Genomic DNA, 22,287 nt, shown 5'->3' with positions numbered 1-22,287 from the left:
TTTGAGTCGTTCATCCAAGTGAGTCGGGTGTCTGATTCATGAGTCATTTGGGTCAGTTGTGCATGCGCACCATGTCCCCACTGGTCTGCTTATTATACATTATTTGTGTTGTTTTTGAGGTTTATTTGAACCTTGTGAAATTTTGTGTTTTTACATGTTTATTATTGTTTTCAAATTATTTAGTGTTTCACACTTTTTTTTTTTTTTTTTTATTTGTTTGGCTCATAATGTTAAATATACATTTTAGCATTAAAAAAATCACATTAAGGATCATTTTTGTAAACTTTGTTAAACATTCTTGTGGGTGTTTGAGACCTAAATGTTAATGCCAGCATGTTACACAGCACACGTGTGCTCATTTGACAAAACACAGAGAAGTGCTCATGCCAATTGATAGTGATTAATTTCGTCATACACTGTTCAAACTAAAATCTTCATCATGGATTATACTCATAGATTTATTTATAATCTGTTATTTTTAATCCATGTCAAGATGTTTCAGCGTGGACTTACTAAGTAGCCCTGCTTTGCATTTCTTGGCTAAAAACAGACAGCAGATCATTGTCGTTGCTTTCCAAAGTCCTCACTTTACAAAATAAGCAAATGTCGACCTTTAAACACTTTTATCTGTTTCGACGGAGCGTGTCAAAGGTTTGGGGTTGCGCTTCGTGTCCGCTGTTGCGGCTTCGGGTGGTTGGTCACGGTCATGGTGCAGATCAAGGTGTAGTCAGGAAATTGTTTCAAGCAGAGAGTTGTGCCAAGTGTGATGGATCATCTCAGTCTGTGGTTTGTGTGAAAGCGTCCAAGCCAACCGGCATGTGGAGGACAGGGTGATGAAGAAAGCCTCATGCATTTCACTGCATCGTCTTCTGCTTCTCATAGTGATGCATCCCTTGGATGTGCTCCTTCCACAGGCAGCAAGATTAAATCTGCAGCACTTAGAGAGCACAGATCATCTCAGAGTGGATATGGGGTTTTTAGGGGACCAGTGTCTGACAGAAGCCCGGAGATGTCGTCATTTCTGAGCAGAGGCAGCACTGCAAGAGAGGCAAAAAAAAGAAAGTAGACACAGGTCTCATGCAGTGTCTCTTCATTGTTCACACCATGCACAGAGCTGGGTTAACCACAGGCACCCTCGATCGGAGGGGAGGGCCATAATGGTGCAGAGAAGCTTCACATCAAAACTGAAACTGCGTTTAAAATCCAGACAGTCAGAAACATGGCAGCTACATGAGAAAAGTCTTCATTAATTCTGAAATGCTTGAAGGTTTCAGGCAAATTGCAGCAGGAAGCTCAATGACAACGTATTTGTGAGCTTCCTATTTTAGTCCGGTTTAGCAACACTTTGTCAGGCACAGAAAGGAAGAGCCGCAGAGGGGATTGTGCAAAAATTGACAACAGTGGAGAGGAGAATAAACACGAACGAACTAAGACAGAACGATTCATGTGAGTATCCACTTTTTCTCGTTCTTATTTGAGTCTGAATTTGTAATAAAACTGATTGCTGAACCAAAACTTCAAACCTCCCCGTGAAACAACACTTCTGTCTTTGACTTTAATGGTTAAAAGCAGCTTTAGTTTATTGTGTGAGTTTGGAGTGAAATACATGAAAATAAGCATAAAGAAATCCAAATGTTTGTTTTCCAGGGCGGTTCACAGTTCAGTCAACGGGACAACGGCTATACCATGGAGGAGCAGCAGCAGCCGGAGAAAACTGACCCTCCTGGAGCAGCTGAGGTTCTGCCGGGAGGCCTGGTGCCCCCGAGCATCGTGGGAGAGAGACCAGGCTCATGCTGCCGTCAGAGGAGCACCGGCTGGGGTAAAGGAAAAAAAACACAAATCTCTTACGGGGCAGAGTTTGATTGACTAAATGAAAGATCATCCTGTTTACATAGAAGATGCATCTTGGTCTTCCACATCTGAAAAATAGACTCGTATCTTTGAAGCTGACAAGGACTTCAACGAATTAGAATGAATCATAATTAAAAACAGCCACAGTGGAGCCAGTGTGACATTTTGACAGCAGCAGAAATAACCTCAATGTAATTATTTCACTCCAGATAATGACAACTTTTTTATAAAGTTTGTTGCGCTGCTAATTCTGTTTCAAGCCAAACCTGAACAACACATGTTGAGATAGTTTTCAGATCTGTGAAAGTTTACTGTTATGCTTTCATGTTTTATTGGAGACGAGGCTCGTGGGTCCATGATATAAGACGTGCTTCACGCAAAGAAATTCACTCTTTTATTAATGTACCTTGACCTGCGAAACGGGCCCCCGACATATAGGCAGCAAACATGGAGTGTATGTTACGGCTGAATAGAGGGCCGTCGACTCGTCCAGAGCATTTCGTACTTTCAGTGTATGTAATGGCTCCTGGATTTTGCCTGAAAGTTTTCTGTCCTCTTCACACGACCTAAAGAAATACTGGTAACGGTACAAACATGTAGCTTTTACTTACCCACATATGTGTTTGTGTTTTTCATCTTTTTCGTGACGACTCTGACAGTGACCTGTCTCCGGGTTGCTCCATTTGGATGAATCAGTTTCTGGGGATGGATGGATCTCAAATTTGAGTTTTTTTCTCATTAAATTTGTTATATTTTCAAGACATTCACTGCTCGTGCTGTTTACTCGTTTTGAGGACTTTTCCAAAAACATTTTGTCAAATCATAGAAGCAGAATTCTCCACAATTCATCATCAGAGTTTTTCTCTGTGCGTGTCCTCTCTCTGATCCTCTCTTCTTACAACCCAAACTCATCCTGCAGTAAAACTCGTCCTCTACATTCTTTCTTCCTGTTGACGGTTGCCCCTAATACGGCTCAAAAATTTGCTTGAACTCAAGTTACGTGGCCTGAAAAATGCTGGCCGATTTTTGTGAGGGTCATTTAAATCTTCTGCAACAACAGCCATTGCTCGTAACTGCGCTGAATGCACTAATGCGACAGGGCAACTAGTTCCCTTTTCTCTTTCTCTGTCTGATAACACAGAATGCCGCTTATAGATCTAATTGCAGAAGTAGCGTTGAATAAAAGCATGCACGCGTCAGGGAAATGACAGTACGGAATGGATGTCGTCTACAAAGAGAGAACGTGCGTACAAAATTAAAAAAAAGAATTAAAATACATGAATGAGTGTGTGTTTGGTATTCTGATGTGCAGATAATTTCCCAGAAATGCAAAAGTCTTTTCTGGCACCTGCGAACACACGGTGGTGGAGGAAGAGCAAGTTTTAAAAAAGAAAAGAGAAAAAAAAGGTGTTTATAAAACTCTTACGTGATAGTCATTTTGTCAAACACAGTGTGTGAAGGAGGTTGCGGCCTGAGTGGTTTTCTTGTTTCAGACACAGAACCAGTGAGCGCTTTCAGCTCATTCCTGCTCTACTGGTTCTAATGAATAGCGCGACGTGGCTGCCTGTGAATCAGTGTGTTCATTTTGGTGACTCGGTATGAACTCTTTCCTCCTTATTTCAGTGGGCTTGAAAGCCACTTCCTGTGTGTTCACTCATTACCGTGTGCTCGCATTAAAGAACTGGTGATGAAACTATACACAAGTGTCGCCGTTATTGCACACGCTTTGTCTTACCCAAGTTACAATTGTCTCAACCGGCTGCATTGTTCTGTCCTCTTTGCTTCCAAAAACAAATGTGGCATGATCAGACTTTAGGTGAAACAAACAGAAGAGTTTGTGATCACATTATATCCAAATACAGTATTGTTAAATCCTGATTGGTTCACAGCAATGATTGACACTATCTCGGCTCTGCCTATTTCAAACTACCAAGAACGAAATGACACTCATCCCCCACACAGTTCCCATTAATAATGACTTTACCAGTCTCTGATGGTAACTTGTAGGCTAATAATAACTCTGTTCCTCAGAATGGGGATCCTCAGAATACCTCTGCTGCTTTCTCATAACCGAACAATGCGTGTGATTAATAAGCCACACGTTTTTTAGGTTGTTTTTTTTACATCTGCCCACATGGTCATCCATACCTGCACCTCTTAGTCCCATTCAGAAACAATATGCAACAGAAATGACCAAGAAAACTAATCCAAGACTACCTACAATGTTTGATTACTAAAGTACTGTCTGTGCTCCTTGAGGTATTTATTCATAAACCAAATACTGGACACATTTGAAAATATTTAGCATATTTCTGCCTGAACAGATCATATTTGACCGGTAGCGTTTGGGATTAGGATTTCATGTATGGCATCATATCTATAAATCACACAGCCAAATCATTTTGTTCACTCAGAGCAAAAGATTCAACTGACTTCAATTAAACTCGGAAATGTTACTGAGTCAAAATGAAACTGTACTGAAAAGACATTAGAAGTAAAGCTTCACAGCTTCTGTCCATGTAGGACTATCTGTATACAGCGCCATCAAAGAAAATAATCAAACTCTTCTTTTTGTCTTTGAATACTTGCTGCCAGAATGTTTTCAAGTATAACAATAGATGTACATATTGATCACAGCATATAGGTTGAATGTTGAAGTTATCTGCCAAAAAAATAAATGTTTGAAAGCTTTTGTCATAATGTGGCCATCGGCTCCAGGCAGGGCAGCTGCTGAAAAGACGACGAGTCTGGTGTCAAATTACAAGCACCCCATGCTCCTTGTCTTCTGGCCAAGCGCTTTGTGAAAACAGAGGAATTATTTGAGTTGATACGACAGAATAAAATGGCTTCAAGCATTAACTCAAACTGATGCAGATACAAAAAGGACCTCTATAGAATATTCTCTTTAAAAAACAAATTAGGTGGAGTTTCAGAATATGAAGCAGCAAAATGAAACAGCTTCTGAGAAACGTTCTTGAGATAAAGATGTTCGCTTTCTTTTAGCAAAATAAAAATTTCTTGAAGTTCACTAGAGCTCAGTTTCAGGATTGTGTTCATGTTTTTTTTTGCAAAGCGGACACTAATAGTGCTCAGAATGTAAACAGCAAAATAAACCAGCTCCCATAGAGTCATATCAGCTTTCTGGATGTGCAATAAATAAATAAATCACAAATATGCTGCACACAATTTTTACCTTCACAAAATCAATCTGGTATAGTTATCTAGTCTGGATCAGGTTGCAACGATGTTTGTCCATTTAGCTGCGCGGTTGCCACAGAGCCGTTGAGCCTCCTGCTGTGAACAATTGATGACAGAAAGTTTTTCCTGTTCAACAGGCTCCGTAATGCTTGAGGTGAGCTATTTCAATGAGTCACCGTGTGTTTCCCTGCAGAGCTTCCTGGTTGTGTGTGATTCTGTGACTTCGCAGCCCAGCCTGCTGTGTGTGTCTGCTGGAGCGCAGCACGAAGACGTCCTTGATTTCAACATCAAAAGCACAGACTCAGGTATGGACCAACTGCATCCAAACATGGATCCACTTGTTGTGTGTTTTTACTGCCCTCAAGTCTGTATATTTTCCACTCACTGACTCCCCGTATGGGTTATTTTCAGTGGTTAGTCTATCGTATGACTCATTACATCTCAATACTTTGCGTGGATGTTTTTGTCTGACGTCAGATTAAACCTCTGCATGTTGCCAGGAATTCTATTCAGTTAGGAGAATATATTCAATTGGGGCTAATGCCCACTCTTACTCTGTTTGTTGGTGACAGTCTTCCAGCTGTCAGAGTCTCGTCTGTCGTTCTCGGACTTGGTTCAGCTCGTGCTCTTTTACTCTCTGACCAGGTGAGAACCTGCTGCAACATTGATGACATTTCATTTATTGATTTCCAACCTAAAAACCTGTGTTTGATATTGATTAACTAATACTAGTACTAATTGCTTCCTTTGTTTGTCTTTTGATTTCTCAGTAAAAGCTTATCTCCTCATGCCGTGTGCATCAGGTATTGATTTATTCCTCTGGTCTCTTTATCTCTATCAGGGATGTTTTGCCTCTTGCTCTGTCCATCCCTCACTGGATCTACAGTGTAACCGAGACAAACAAAGATCGTCTAACTCAGCTGGAACCAAGTGAGTCCAAAGTTCAACATGCATTTGAAGCTGGACCTGTCCTGCCAAATAAAATTAACAATAAAGATGGGTATATTTCTCTATTGCAGAGACCTGGCTTTTTCCTGAGAACCAGCAGAATGATGCGATCCACAAGGAGCCAGGCAATGTGAGGTGCTCCATCCAGGTACGTTTTTTTGCATGACGTGTGTGTGAGAGAGAGGGAAATGGAAATACTGAGCCTAAAATGTTTCAAATATTTTCCGTCATCAGCAAGAAAATTCAAGTCAGAATGTTTTCTGAGATGCCGAGGAAATTAAACCAAGTGTCTTAATGAATGTAAATGTTGCCTTGTGACAGCTGAAAGGTTAGGATGCTTTTGTCAAGTCTGTTAATAGTTCCACTGCTCAAGTGATGATAAATCAGTGATTATATTAGCAGAGTGAGTTCACACGGGATTATTGATCAGTAACGCTCACAGAAAAGCCTGCGAAGCCTTGATTCAAACCACAACACCACTATACTATTTCCTCCCATCTCATCCTTATAATGTCCAAGATTGATAAACATCTTGCAATCTGTCTCTCACATGATTAAAACACAAAACAAAGAAATAGTTTAATCTTTACATTTCCTCACTGACATTGGGCACATTGTCTTATACATCACTTTAAAGTCTATCTTCTGTGTAGGCTTTGCACATTTAGGATTCCCACTTCATGCTTGTATGTAGAAAATGTGAAAACACTACTCTGGTGTTGAACATCATTTGTGATACTCAACTGTCGAGCACCGAAAGGACAGCGAGTGGCTTGAATTACATTTATTATATGCAAGTATTTTCTTTTCTTGCCAGTTAACTTCCTCCAACGGAGCCTTGTTCATCATTAACCCCCTGTATCTGCGTGAACACGGTGACGAGTGGCTGAAACACAAAGCACCCGCTGCACAGAGCCCCACGATGCTGTCCAACTTCAGACGAGATCGACGCCTCAGCTCCGCCCGACCGTGGGCAGGATCGGGTCTGCAGAGTAAACGAGCTGTCTCGTTGGACCAGGAGCCCTCTGCAGCCAGTTCAGAGAGCTCAGGTCAGAAGTGAATGTGTTATTTGCACGTAACGTAACGTAATGTAACGTAGAAAACCTTTACAGAGCCAGTTGCTTTTAGTTATGCTTGACACCGCACTTAAAAGCATTTTCCTGAAAACTGCACCAACAACTGAGTGCAGACATCGTTCATCAGCGTTATATAAATGTATATAAATATAAACCAACCATGAAGTAGCTGTAAATATTAGTTCAAGTCGAAATTGTATACTGTACAACGTGCATGGAACAATAAATAGAGGAGGCCAAAATACAGTATGTGGTTACGTGCTGTCACTAAGACATGCCAACACAAGACCCAGTCACATCAACAAACTACTTTCTCACACTTTGGTTTGCAGGTTGCTATTTTCTCTTTGGCTTCTTTCAGTCACCCTGTTAAAAACAATGCAACCATTTTTTTTTTTTCACACTCTCAGAACACACACACAAAAATAACCCTTCCAGTTATGAGAGCTCAGCAGTGACTTTTAACAGACTCAGGCTGCAGTCTGTGTAAGCCGGGTAGTGGTTGATTGACTTTCTGTTTCATGTCAAAGTGTAAAAGGTACAAATCGTTTTAGTGGTACTAGTAGTTGTGGTTCATTTGAGACCCTTGGCAATGTTCGGCTCTTAAGTCATGTTTTCTTGATCCAGGTCTGCACCGAGCCGGATCAGCTGATTCACCGATTCGCCCACAAACACCATCTGGGGTGATCCTCAGGAGGCCCAGCCGAGAACTTACCCCCGACCCCCCACACAGACTGAGCATCAGAAGCCTGCCTCCATCCTCTCCCTCCACCCCTGGAGGCACCACGCCTGAGCTGCATCGTCACAGCAGCCCCGTGCCCCAGTCTCCTCACCGGGTGTCCTGGGTCGAAGATGGCTTCTGGCTGCCCCTACCCAGGCCGTCCTCTTTGCTCCACCCACCCTCGCTGGAGCTGGACTCGCTGTCTGTCAGCAGCATCGAGGAGGAGCAGGAGTCTCCCGTGGCCAGCGCCGCGCCTCACCTCCCCTCAGCGCACCGCCTGGCTGACAAGGTCATGTACAGGCTGTCGGCGGTGGGCCAGGCGCTCGGAGGGCTGGTGTCTCCGAAGAAGAGACTGACCAATCGTGTGGTGGAGCTGAGCAAGCGGAAAGGCGGAGCTTTCGCGGAGGCCGTGAAGGACTTTGTGGAGACGATGTTGAAGAAAGAGGTGGACTCTGATGGGGTCACGGGGTCAGAGTTCTTACAGGAAGTAAGGACATCGCTCACATCACTGAGGGAGACTCTGCTGGAATATTCAGAAATCCAGGCGTTGCTGGACAGTATCACTGACCTGAATGATGCAGAGATTGGTGAGAGAACTTTAGCAACCGACACATGGCTATTTCAACCACGTAATAATGTGTTTGCTCACGCTACCTGTCTCGTCATCCTCCCACAGACTCTCTGGTGGAACGTTCCCTCCACAGAGTAGCTCTGAAGCCTGTCTCCACCCACCTCTACTCCTGCATCCGAGCCTCCCGCACCAGCGACGGCAGCATCGAGCATCTCCAGACCAATCTGCACGTGCTGGAACTGAACGCCGTGGACGAGCTCGGTGGGTCGGCGGGAGTTGGAGTTCCTGACGCCGGCACCCTGGAGAGTATCCAGCAGAAGTGGAGCAGCATACACGAGGCTTACTCCCCGAACAAGAAGGTTCAGATCCTGCTCAAAGTCTGCAAGACCATCTATCACAGCATGACTGTGAATGCAAGCTCAGGTGAGAAGTCAGTATTGTGCAGTCAAAGCTCTTTAGTAGCACTTGTTTGTCTTGACACAAGCTTGCTGCTCTGATCTGTAGGCCACTACGCTGAACTACGGTACATAATAATCTCGGTGTAAAAAGAGTGTCTTTTATTTTCATTTGAGGAATACTTCTCTCTCCAAGGACACTAGTTAAAGACTCCAGTGAGGTGTGGTTAAGTGGTTAAGAGTATGAATAGGGACTGTCATTTTCTTAGTAAGGCTGGTGTCAAATTACTCGCTTTAAAATTGCATATCTGCAAGCCTTTGACGGGTGAACATTATCTTCAAGCTGTAAATTAGAGGCAAGTGAACTTCAAGAGTTTTGGTAATTATTAAAGAAAGGTACGTCACAACAGCTCGTTCCAGACCCGTATGTGTTTAAAGGAAGTCAATTAATTATATTTTCCATGGCACGATTCATGAAAAAAAATGTATCTCAAAGTACTTCACAATTTAAAAAAAGATAAATTCTAATTTTACATCATCAGTTCAATGTTAAAAGAGAAACAACTGAAAGTAGACTAAAATAAAAAAAAAGGTAAAACAGACAATGATATGAAGAAAAATATCTCAATGAGGGATTGCAACCAAAAATCAAGTTCAAAATCAATAAAAACAAAAACTCAATAAAGGTTTTAAGGTGCTTTTTAAAACTGGTAGAAAGAAAATTCATAATTCCGATGCATAAAAACAGGAAGCAGCTTCGCCAGCCTTTTTCTGTTTCTTAACAGGAGCATTTTATAAAGCAGCACAAGCTGATCTTAAAGAGCAGCTTGAATGTGGGAATCTATGAATTGATTTATGAAGATAAGAAACGTCAACACCTGCTTTGAAAGAGACGAGCAGCCGATGTAGTGACGTCCAAACAGGTGTTTTATGTCCTCTCTGGGCGAGCTCAGAATTTTGAGCCCGTTATAGTTGAGTTACCTCTCTCCTCTTCTGCAGGCAAAGTGTTTGGAGCAGATGATTTCCTGCCCTGTTTGACGTGGGTGCTGCTGCGGAGTGACCTCGTCACGCTACAAATCGACACGGACTACATGATGGAGCTGCTGGATCCGGCACAGTTGCAGGGAGAGGGTAATTCAATCATACTCCAATGCAGGGGTGTCAAACACAAGGCCAAATATCCGGGCCACAAGGGGGCTCCAGTCGGACCCGCCAAACCACCGAGCAAATTGTAAAAATTTCTAAGTTTATCAAGCGTGGTGGACGCAACACAATGTCTTTATGTCTTTCTGTTTAGATTGTTGTAATTTTTGAGAGTAATTTGTTTGGTTTTTGCAAAAAAGTATAGACATTTTTATCACGTATACTCTTCCCCACGATAAGGAAAAACTTTAAAGTTTAAATTCAAAGGTTATTATAGCGCTATTATAACGGCCCGCTCATTATGGCACCGGGCTGTATGTGGCGCCTGAACTAAAATTTGTTCAACACCCCTGTTGTCATACTCTCATACAACCACGTTGCATTAGAAGCGGATTTGCTTTAATGGCTTTTATCCGACTCACATCTTTCCTGCATTTGCATCCCAACAGGCGGTTACTACCTTACAACGCTGTACGCCGCTCTGTACTACATCAGCAGCTTCAGGCCTCGACTGGCCGTGCGGCAGCTCAGTGTGGAAGCGCAGCAGTCTCTGAACCAGTGGCACCGCCGGCGCACCCTCCACTGCAACCAGTCACGCCGCAGCCAGCATCGACGGACCATCCGCAGGCCGACGTGCAGTGACAAGGCCCCGCAGGACTCTGAGAATGAGGCTGAGACTGAGAGAGCAGAGAAAAGCCAGAAAGACTGTGCTTATGTGAATCCCAATGATCATCAGAGAGAGAGCAGAGTGGAGGCTCTGCAGACGCTGAGCGAGGACAGACAGGGGGAACAGGAACCCTGGGGCCAGTCACAGAGTCCAGGATCAGGCGGTGACGTTATTTCACCGTATGAGATAATTACACGTGACGACAGAAATCAACCGATTTTTTCCACTGCAGGATCAGAGGATTCTGAAGGAGAGGAAAGAGACGACTTCAGATAAAAAGAAAACAACAAACTCACTGACTTCACATGGGAGGGTGTCACAGTTTCTCACAAGCCGTTTTAATTCTTTTTTTAAAGGTACCGAAGTCTCTCTAAATGAAACTGAACGTTTACAAGATGATATGGGAAAACACAGGAGATATTTTCAAATTACACAATGCAATTTATTTCCCTTCAGTTACAATTACTGTACAAAAAAAGGCCATTATAATCAACAAAAGTTGGCAGAAGTCACTTCCCTGATGGTGTGATTTTAATGTGACTCACCACCGCCATCCAGTGTCCATAATTAGCATTACATCTATTTTACATGCTGTCCCTTTAAAGCTCTCACCAACTCTTTTGCATGAGAAGGTGTCATGTGACCACAAAGCTGGCGGAGTGTACCATAAAAAAAAAAGTCCAAACATGAAAGTAATGTACTGGAGACATCTGTTCCTAAATAAATAAATGAAAGGTAAACTTAACTGGGCACTGTAAATATTACACATAATTCCTCTCTTTCTTCATCACACAGAATAACTAATCACATCAAGCCAATTAATATTGTGTCGCTAGTTGTCACTTTTGTCTTGTAAAAAGATGTAACGTCATTGGAAACATCTGTGTTTACATGCAAATCATTTTCAACTTTATTTAAAATTTGTGACAGGATTCATGTTAAAGTAATGCAAACAGTGTTAAGACATTGTAAAGTCTGTTTCTCTTGTGCTCCAACTCCCGTTCTTACTCGTCAATACATTATCAACTCAGAAATGTTTATATCTTGACAGATTTTCTGTCTTTATAGCAGTATATTATCTTCATAGAAGGGTTGTTTTTTTTGGTGGCAGTAAAAGTTAAAGCATTATCTTCTTCCTGGAGAAGTTTCAAACGTTTAATATTTGTGCAAACATTTTGTCCTATTTATGTATGGATTTATTTTGATATAAAGAGGCCAAAATAATGCAATCCAAGTTTTACTTGTATTGTTTATTAAAGGTGATCTTCAGTACAGACAGTTTAACTGCTGAAAAATAAAATGCACTTAAAAGAAATCCTCACAGAATTGTCACTTCGTTTTGACCACTAGATGGCAGCATAAAACCTTCCCTGGTGTTTCTAGATTACATTTTATGACTTCTCAAAAGCTGACTTCTTCGGTCTTGCGTTCACCATCACCTCTGCAAACATTCCTTCAATCATCTTGTGTTTTGTAGGTTCAACCCTCTTGTAAATGTCTGTAGGGAAACTGATGCAGGCTACTTACATTAAAGTCACTGGATTCAAAAGAGAAGATGGGAAGGTAGTGGCGGAGGTTTTTGGTTGCTTCTTTGTTTGTTTTGTTCGTATTTTATAAAGGAAAATGAGAACATAATACAGAACCTCAAGAAATAAAACCACACTGTGCAGGAGAGGAAAATAATTAAATGAATAAATGGACTATAAAGTAATAAAGGAATTAGTGAAAACGATCACCTAAACCACGTAACATATTACAGTCACACAGAATCACTGGGATACTGTTTGGACAGGAGATAATTTAATAATTTTGCCTTAAAAGGGCCAAAAAGGAAAGTAATTTAAATGATTTGTACATTTAATTCCAGAGTTTGGGCCAACAACATTTGATGTAGAGTTGATGTTTGGAAGTTGAACAAAGTGATTAATAAAAGTCCTTTAGGTTAGTTATTGTCTGATTTTAAGAGAAAAACGTTGTAGAATGTGTCTGGAAGGTCTTGGTTGGCGTGATAACAGAAGAGGGAGTGATGGCAGCAAGCAAAAAGTGAGAAGTGACTGTGAGTTTCCCTTTTTGTTAGTGATGTTTCCGCTATGTATGTAGCGTGTCATTCATTATCAGCCTTCTCACTGTATTTTTCAGGGCGTGCTTTATATACTGCAGCATGATAGAGAAAAAACATAGTGCATGAAGTAACGTTTCCCTTCTGACAGAGAAGCAGGTAAAAGAAAACCTCGAGAGCTTTTATGAAAGTCTATAAAACTGAAGAAAATAAAAGTTGGCCCTTCGGAGAGATAAACTGACACTTAAGGCCGAACGAGCAGAAATAATTCAAGTAGCAGTGAAAGCCACTGAAGGATCCAAACCAGCAATACTGGAACGCACGCACGCACGCACGCACGCACGCACGCACACACACACACACACACACACACACACACACACACACACCTACACCTATATATGATATAAATGTGAGTCCAAATCAAGATGAAGCCATAAATGCAAGTGAAGATGAAGATGGAGCTTTTAAACAAATCTAATCATGAGGTGGCTGATGAGGATTTCAAGGAGTTGCTGGAGTGGCTGTTCAAGTTGAAGGTTAAGGATTGTGGGTGAACGCGCAGGCAGCACTCAATCGATGGGTTGAGTCATCCATTGACATTAAGGCGAAACAAAATGTTGATGTATGGAGTAAACACTGGAAAAAAAAATACACACACGCTTCCAGCTGAGGTTGAAAAGGTGCAAAGTTACAGAGGAATCATAAAAATCCAATCAAAAAGAGTGAAAGTGGCTGTTAAGTGGAAGTTAATGTCGAGGCACTCGAAGCAATTCTAGCACAAAACAATGTTGACACATTTTGTAAAAAAAAAAACAAGCTGAAACAAGCCATTAAAATACCAATATTTTTCATTATCACTATGTAATTGAGGTGGTACCTTCAAATGTTACCACAACGGTTAACGAATGCACATACATTGAGAGTGTACACATGTAAATAGTTATACGGGGGCCCCCCTCGTATGTAAATGTACACACACGGCTTCATGTACACACATATGGAACCGACTTATCGCTGCATTTTAAATGACCGAGCCAATCAAATTTGCCTAATGAGACATCTGGCATTCTGCCTGCATGTGGATGTCAAGCCTAGAAACAGCTGGGCCTGCAAACACACACACACACACTCTAACACTAACACATGCTCGGATATTCCCTTTCTCCTCTCGCACGTTGTCAGCGCTGCCAGTCCTGGCAGAACATATATGATGCGTACTGAGTGGCACATTTATTGGCGGCGCGCAAACACACACACACACACACACAGGCTTGTATTTGAGGGAAGAGTTGAGGAAAGAGTTGCGGTCTAGACTGTGGAAGGCCGGCACATGAAGTCACACACTCCGACTCTCCCACACACAGTTCCCTCACACATGTGATATATTATGCATACATGAGTGTGTGTAACGCACTCACCACATCCATAAATTAGATATATGGCAGTGGTGGCAGCAGAAGAGGAGCGGAGGGGACGAAGGGAGGAGGAAGGGTGTGTGTGTGTGTGTGTGTGTGTGTGTGTGTGTGTGTGTGTGTGTGTGTGTGTGTGTGTGTGTGTGTGTGTGTGTGTGTGTGTGTGTGTGTGTGTGTGTGTGTTTGAAATGAGGAGGGGAAGGCACAGATGGCTGTGGCCTCAGGCATTGGAGGTTCTGCAGCTAAACATGGAGACTGCAACACGCACGCACACACACACACACACACACACACACACTTCAGTGTGTACGGCATATATAGAATAAAAGAAAACGTGCAAATGCTCACTTCTTAAGATTTCAGGTGTAAAAAAAAATAAAAGTAGGATCTGGTTACTTTCCATTTTTATTTTTGAATAAAATACAATCTCAACTGCAGAGGTTGGACCGTTTCCTATTTCACATTTTACACTTGTAATAATTTGTTTCTCGACCGACCCGTTACGAGGCTTTTAACTTTCAGTTGACTACTTTTTTGATCTCTTGATTTATTCCTGCATGCGTGTGCAAAAGGTAAAAATACATTCATTTCTTCTATTTACAGCAAAAAGATTGCTGAGTTTAGACAGGGCGACCCGGATCCAGACCACTGCCACCTGTCACACAAAAAGGACATTACTCAGTCATCATTAAGCAAGAGGACAAAACATGTACATATTAGACATGTTGCACGAGCATTAGTGAAACGAACCTCTTTGAATAATGGTTTGGGGTTTCACAGCAAAATGACCTGCCTGCTGTGGGCTTATAGAGAGTACTGAGATTTGTGTGTGCACAGATCTGAATATGGTTAATGAAATGTGTGTATGCATGATCAGATGTGTTAGCATCTATAATACATGATCTGTTCATGTATATCATGTATGGTTAGATATGTGTGCATGCCTACAAGGACCCGTAAATGTCTGCCGTCACCTCCGCCTCAGCCAAGTCGCACTGCTGAACTCGGGTTTTTATTTTGCTCTCGGTGGAGTCGCAGGCTTCACCTTTGTCGAGCCAGGTCCGATCAAGGTCCTGGAACGTTTTGTTTGAAAACCACTGAGGACTGTTTCTGTGCCACACTTACGCTCATGAAGCAGTTTTCTGTTCACAGGAAACTCACGACTGAACCGACCTGTGGTGGAGGTGAAGGCGGACGTTTACAGGTCCTTGGAGGCGCATCTCTGTAAGCAGACACCAAATTACGGTAGCCGAGCAGCAAAGTGGATCAAGAAAAGCAAACGTGTAAACACAAATGCAATTTTTTTCAAATTCCATTAACAAATCAACAAATAATGTTTATCTTTGCGTCTCATGTTGCAGTGTTGTGTTTCAACCATCGCCATGCCCTCCCATTCATTGTCCCACCTTCCTTCAAGCTCAGCGGCTCTCCTAAATCAGCTTGGATGAAGTGTGGAGTTTGACCGCGTCTTCACTGTCCTTCACTTGGCCCGTGCTCATCTGTCACCCGCCCTCCCTTTAATGCATGTAAGTGTCTTTGTCTTGACTGCAGCCTTTCAGTGGCCGTCGCCATCCAACAGCTTGCCTCTGTCACGGCTCGCTCACACACCCACAATAAAACTTTCTCCTTTTCTCTTATTTAACCCTCCCGGAGCTTTTTACATTCCCTCTCTGTGTGCCATTCAGTCCCTCTCTTCCTCCTTTGCCCCCACCTCTACATTCCTCCCCCATCTCTCCACCCCTCCCTTTCTTTAACTCACCCCCCCCACCCCACCCCCACCCCCTTGTCTGAACTCTGACAGGTGTGTAATTGAATGATTAATGACCATCAGAGTGACCCTCCTCCCACACACACACACACACACACACACACACACACACACACACACACACACACCCACACACACACACAAAATGGAGTTGTACATATTTATGCAAACACACACGCATATTCATGCATCGACACACACAAACACAGGTGTGCAGGTTTTCCACATTACACACTCGCGTGTTCATTTCGCCTCCTCGGTCTAAATGGTCAAATTCGAACCAGTGGGAGTCTTGAAATGATGAAAACATTGGAAGAGGAGAAGCAATTCACTGAGTGCAATATATATATATATATATATATATATATATATATATATATATATATATATATATATGAGCACATCAACAGAAACAGGAGCAAAGTGTCCCTACCGCCGCAGCTGGATTCATTCAAGAGGACAATCACTGTTGTCATTTGTGAATTCAATAAAAAAAAAGTATGCATTTTCCAGCTAAAATATGTACTGTATATACTTTGATCATTGAAAAGGAAAATTTTTACATTTCTGGTTTGTGAAGGCGAAATAATCTCCTGCAGCCCACCTGCACACAAGCTTCAGTACATAGTTTCTTCAATAATACATTCAAGCGTGCTCTGTGTCTCTTTTTCATTCCATTTGTCAACATAAAGGCAGATTTTATGCGGCATAATTCCCACATCTAATGGAGTCAGTGCTGGTGAGAGGGGGAAAAAGAGCTGGAACATTGATCTGAACCAATCAGCTCGGGCTGTATGACTGTAAATTATATTGTGCGAGCCGGAGCTGGACATTGATAAATGAATAAAGCATGGAATGTAGGTTTTTTTTCTTCCTTTTTTTGTTTTGGTGTGCTTTGGGTTAATGTTGAGGGAAAAAGAAACGAAATTTAGAGACTATGAAAACTGAATTATGAATGGCAGCTCAGTTTATCTGTGCCCAACTAATAAAATAACTTGATTCAACATAGTATTTGGAGAAGCAACACCATTTTAATATAATATTAGTACAACTCAAGATCTGTTTAGTTTTGACAGCTACTTTAATGCGTATCAATGCACAGATGTTTCTCGGACTATTTTGCAAGCTTTAACATTTCCACTTAAGTAATTAAAAAATCTTAAAATATATGTGTTGTGTTTCTATGTTCTCCATAAGCCATTAGTAGATTTTTCTTCCAGGTCTAGTCCAGGTTTCCTCTCACAATCCAAGCAGATACAGGTTGGGTGAATTAGTGGCTTGTGTTTATGCGATTGGTCTGTGTTAGCTCTTTGTCCCATTGTGAGCTCTCCACCGTTCCAATGAAGATCATGTTTGACTGACGGTTAAACGAAAGATTTTAGCCTTCAAAACATTTAGACTAACAATCCCAATACAATTACGTAATTGCACCATATGTTCCCGTCCCAAACAGTAACCTCAAGAGCCTCATAAATCATTAGTTTTTTCTGAATTACGCCATTCCATTTTTTTTTTGTTTTAAAGCTTAAAATTCCTTTGATTCCATCCTCTATATATATATTGCTCTTTTATATGATTATCTACCATTTGTATTAAATCAAACTAGCCTTAACAATACCTGCTTAATATTGCATAGGCTTGGAAACACAGCTGAAAAAAAGCAGGTTACTCCCTCGAAAATTCATCATCTGGACCCCAATCAACCGTGAGTACCTGGATAAAACCCACATAGGGACTGGAAAAACATGCAAAGCTCCATAAAGAAGACCTATGAACCAAGAAAAGTGTCTTCATGCCGCTAGAAGAAAAAGTTTCAATCTATAAAATAGACTATTCTAAAGTTAGAACATAATGTTGACTGGAAGTTTATCATAAAAAAATTACATTTTCTCTGGTCTGATAAACAACGTTTACATTACATTCCCCTACTTGCTATCAAGTTGTCAAGATTTATAGTCAAAAGTCAGCAAGAAAATGAAAGTCCTATACAATAACAAACTTTCCAGCTGAACACTGGTGGGCCTATTTGTTTTACCTTGTGCGAGATAAAGAGTTGCCTCCAAGATAAGTAATGGTAATTGTACTTCTTTTTTTTTTCTTTTTTTTTTCCCACAACAGGCGATCAGTTTCCAGTTCTCAGAGGTCACGCTGAAACAAAAGCTGCGGCGCTGCTTTACATGACAGTGTTGTGAAAAAGATTACCGGGCAAACAAGCCTGTGAGGAGAGAGTTTGTGTGTGTTGGGACAAAGAGAAAAAGAAGAGTGAGGGGTGCTGAGGTCAGGACCTGGGTGCTGGGGAGAACCGCCATTTCCTGTTGACCCCCGTCTGAACTATGCCCCTTGACCCCGCCCCCCCACCCCCACCCCACCCCTCCCTTGCAGCCGCAGGCCGCACGGGGGCAGGGCCGGGGTGGGGTTGAGTTGCATGCTTGGGGTGCACCGAGGGAAAGGGTGGAAGTGTGTGTGGATGTTTCGTGGATGAAAGGACGGCGAGGAGGAGAGAGACGGAGGCTGCAGATGCAACGCGGGCAACAAATTTAGGAGCAGCAAATGTGGGGGATGTTCAGACTGATATATAATGTAATTTTCATTTAAGCGATAAACAAATAGAAAAGAAGAATGTTGGCTCAGACCCGGGCTGTAAAGCATTTATCGGCCTTCCCTCCCCGTGATAATCCAGCCTGTGTGACAGATCGCTGCAGCTGCAGCCTGAGGCCTCCGTCAGAGATAAACACAGAGTCAGAGCAGAGGACACACCGACATGACTTATGATGGCCGAGAGAAGGAAGGAAGATTACGCTATTTTTCACAAAAAGCTCGTAAGAAAGTGAATATCTGAGATATTTGTTATGAATGCTTGAATATCTCACAGGTCAACGTTTTTCTAAGTGGTATTGATTGTCATAAATCAGGAGCAGCCAAGACACTTTTTCTTTTTTTTTCCTGGGCTGTTTTTCATAAGTTTTGCCTGTTAATATTTGTGTAATTTAGATTTATTCCTGGATGCACGTACAGTTTTGTGGAATTTGTGCAGTGTGTGTTAGTTCAGGCAGGAATTTTATCTCCAAATTGGGGGGGGGAGGGCAATAATTACTAATAATTCTGACAACAGATTGTGTTAGAATGTAAAAACATATAGATAGTGATTAAAGAGAACTATTTGTTAGGGGAATATTTGCGGAATGAATAACACAATCAGGCTACACTGTGCTGCAGTGGTGACTATTTTATTCTTTTTTTTTTTTTTTGGCGACCTTTCTGTGTGGAGGTTGCATGTTCTCCCTGTGTGTACGGGTTTTAGCCAGTTTGTTCATACATTCCAAATACATGGAACTGAGTCTAGATTATGGCTCTGAATCGGCTGGTGTTTATGTGAGTATGTGTGTTTTTTAACCTGAGTTGTATAAAGCAGTGTAAAAGATGAGTTGGACAAATACACTTGTAGTAAAAACAACCCTGCAAAAAGCAGTAACTTTATCTGTTTGAATTCCATCTATTCTATTCTATTCTATTCTATTCTATTCTACTCAAAGGAAGAAGGCAGTCTAATATCTGACCTGCCTCTTGTTCTGAGTGAATCTTTGTGAAAGAGTTTCTTACTTGAGTTCTTGTTGCCTCCTCACACACTTCAAGTAAAATGGACCAAACCATTGTAAGGTATATGGGGGGGCATTATGTAAAGTTTAGAGTTTCATACTCCCAAATATATTCACCTTGTGTTTACATAACCTGTTCATGTCTGGTATGAGTGGCTAAACACATGAACAAACTGTGTTTATAATTAATATAATGTATATATGTACACGTGTGCATATGTTTAAAACGTTATGATCTGCATGGGGGAATATAAAATTAGCATCAATGTTCCATGTAATATTACAACTTGACTGCAATTAATTTACAAGGAACACCTTTTGAGTGCATATATGTACATTTATATATGCATGTGAAAGTTTAGCACTCACAAAAAGCCAAAATACTTCCAGCATCAAAGGGAGCTCAATCATTTGAGCTTATTTTTCTTGAAAGACAAGTGCGGGGGGGACATGTTCTGCGTGTAGTGGAAATGTCACATTCAAATGCAATTTGATTGCATTGTCAAAAAGTATATCTATATTTTCTCAAAAAGAAAAAAATGTATGACTCTACAATGGTGGAATTCACTGCAGCTGGCCCCGTGGAGGAGTATTTCTTCATTCGTAATTCTTCATTTGAAATCATCACAAAATGAAATAAACAGAGGGTTAAATTTTTTTTAAACACACTGTCAAAACTAAATTTGTTATAAGTATAATAGACACAAACTCAAAATTATCAAGTTATGTTGTGTAACAATGGCGTAATGGGGCGACTGTGGCTCAGTGCAGTGGGACATCCAATCAAAGAGTTGTGGGTTCAATGCTTCATCCCACCTCATCTGTATATGTTGAAGTGTTGGAGGTCAATCGTCTTGTATGGCAGCCGTCAACATTTGGAGTGTGAGTGTGTTTTAATGTGACTACTAGTGCAAAGCTCTTTGGGACTGCGGATGAAGCACTGAAAATCAAAAAAAGTCCATAACAGTCATAATTGCTGTCGACCATCTGTAGCATCGCCTGTATTTTAAATTCACAGCTTCGTCCTGTCAGAGCAATATGCTTCTTATGACCAATCAACAGCTGCTAACAGTAACATCATATAATGTGAGAAACGAGACGCCACGCATGCATGAGACATGGCAGAGCCTATTTTAGCTCCACCCACTTCCGGTCTTTGCATAATTATCAAGGTCTTTTGCCGTGGGACTGATTTCCTTGAGTTAAGCTGAAAGGCTTTTCTGTGAGACATTTGTAGGTCTTTAGGTCCTCCCAGTGCATGCATGTGCTAAAAACATGTTTGAGTTTAATTTGTGACTCAGAAATGTCCGTATAAATGTGAGTGTGGTGGGTGATTGTGTTTGTCCAGTGGTTTACTGGTGACTCCAGCGTTGTATCCTGTTCTGGTGTATCATCAGCAGAAAGACTGACGATTGATTGTAATGATGCTGTAATAACGTGACAATGAAACAAGCTTCTATTTTATCTCGCTTTTTTGATTCAAGTAACAGAACTCACATGTACAAACAGACGACCGGTGACAAAGAGGCTTACAAAAAAAACCTTTTAATACTGTATTTCACTGTAATTCCCATCATCATCATCATAATCATCATCATCATCATCATCATCATCATCATCATTCAGAAATACTTCAGCAGTCCCAGCAGAGCGTAGAGAGGGAGCCGAATGTTTGAAGAGTCCTTTGGCTGCAGCTCCCCTCACACACACCGCCGTGACAGACACCAATGTACTAGAAATGCTTACAGAAGTTCATGTGCATGTATGTCTGTGTGTGTCAGAATGGCTTTCGGTGTTGTGTTTGCTGTGTGTGTGTGCGCGTGTGTATGTGTGTGTCTGTTATTTTTGTATGTGTATAGGAAAGATCCTAAGGTAACGGACACCTGCTGGCGTCTTAAGGAGGTCAGTGGTACGAGAGCGAGGCAGACTGGAAGTCATTCATAGTGTTTAGCTTCATGCTGAGGAAGAGCACAAACGTTTTGACAAGCTCACGTGAAGCTGCAACTGCCTGGAGTGGCACATAAATATAAAAATAGAATAAGAAAAAAAAACACAAAAAAAAACAACCCCAAACAAATAAAAAAGCTTTAAATAAAGTGTGTGTGAAGTTGTGTGTGTGTGTGTGTGTGTGTGTGTGTGTGTGTGTGTGTGTGTGTGTGTGTGTGTGTGTGTGTGTGTGTGTGTGTGTGTGTGTGTGTGTGTGTGTGTGTGTGTGTGTGTGTGTGTGTATCTTTGACAGTCAACATGTGCAGGAAGACATGGGAGTGGTGGAGAAGGCGTGATCACAGGATCGGGTCCCGGCCAGTAAACGTCTGTGTGCTGCAGATGAATGAGAATGTTCATCAGCTCTCTCCAATCGGATCAGGCGTCTTCCTGTGGAACGGCAGGCATGATGGGAGGTGTGGTCTTAAAGCATGTGTCTCGCCCACAGGACACAGTGGAGACGTTTGAAGAGGAGGAAGCACTTCTACTCTGAAAAAGGTATGGCTTAAACCTGTGGGTCCAGACTGAGGTGTGTGTGTGTGTGTGTGTGTGTGTGTGTGTGTGTGTGTGTGTGTGTGTGTGTGTGTGTGTGTGTGTGTGTGTGTGTGTGTGTGTGTGTGTGTGTGTGTGTGTGTGTGTGTGTGTGTGTGTGTGTGTGTGTGTGTGTCTTAACAAGTGGAACAGCGAGGCTACATTGAGGTCAGTGTCTTTCAGTGGGGAATGTAAACTTTCGGAGCAATGTGTCTTTTCTTTCTTTAAATAGTGTACTGTGTGCGTCATTGCACATACGCAGCCATACACACACTCACACACACATTCATTACAGTAATGTTTCCTCACACACACACATACACACACACTCTCACACTCTTCACTACAGCCCCCCCCCCCCATAG

General features: G+C 41.8%; 1 protein-coding gene across 1 annotated transcript; it reads left to right on the top strand.

Annotated features, from left to right (window-relative positions):
• Window positions 1-1,092: 1,092 nt before the first annotated feature.
• Window positions 1,093-12,115, top strand: rinl (Ras and Rab interactor-like). The gene is made up of 11 exons (XM_080459972.1): window positions 1,093-1,446; window positions 1,648-1,819; window positions 5,243-5,354; window positions 5,622-5,694; window positions 5,891-5,979; window positions 6,069-6,145; window positions 6,815-7,046; window positions 7,701-8,381; window positions 8,471-8,788; window positions 9,760-9,891; window positions 10,353-12,115. Coding segments are annotated over exons 1-11 (2,382 nt in total). The 5' UTR covers window positions 1,093-1,444; the 3' UTR covers window positions 10,847-12,115.
• Window positions 12,116-22,287: the final 10,172 nt, after the last annotated feature.

This window comes from Lipophrys pholis (assembly GCF_963383615.2).
Source record: "Lipophrys pholis genome assembly, chromosome: 3".
Classification (NCBI taxonomy): Eukaryota; Metazoa; Chordata; class Actinopteri; order Blenniiformes; family Blenniidae; genus Lipophrys; species Lipophrys pholis.
This window is presented reverse-complemented; position numbering and strand designations above follow the sequence as displayed.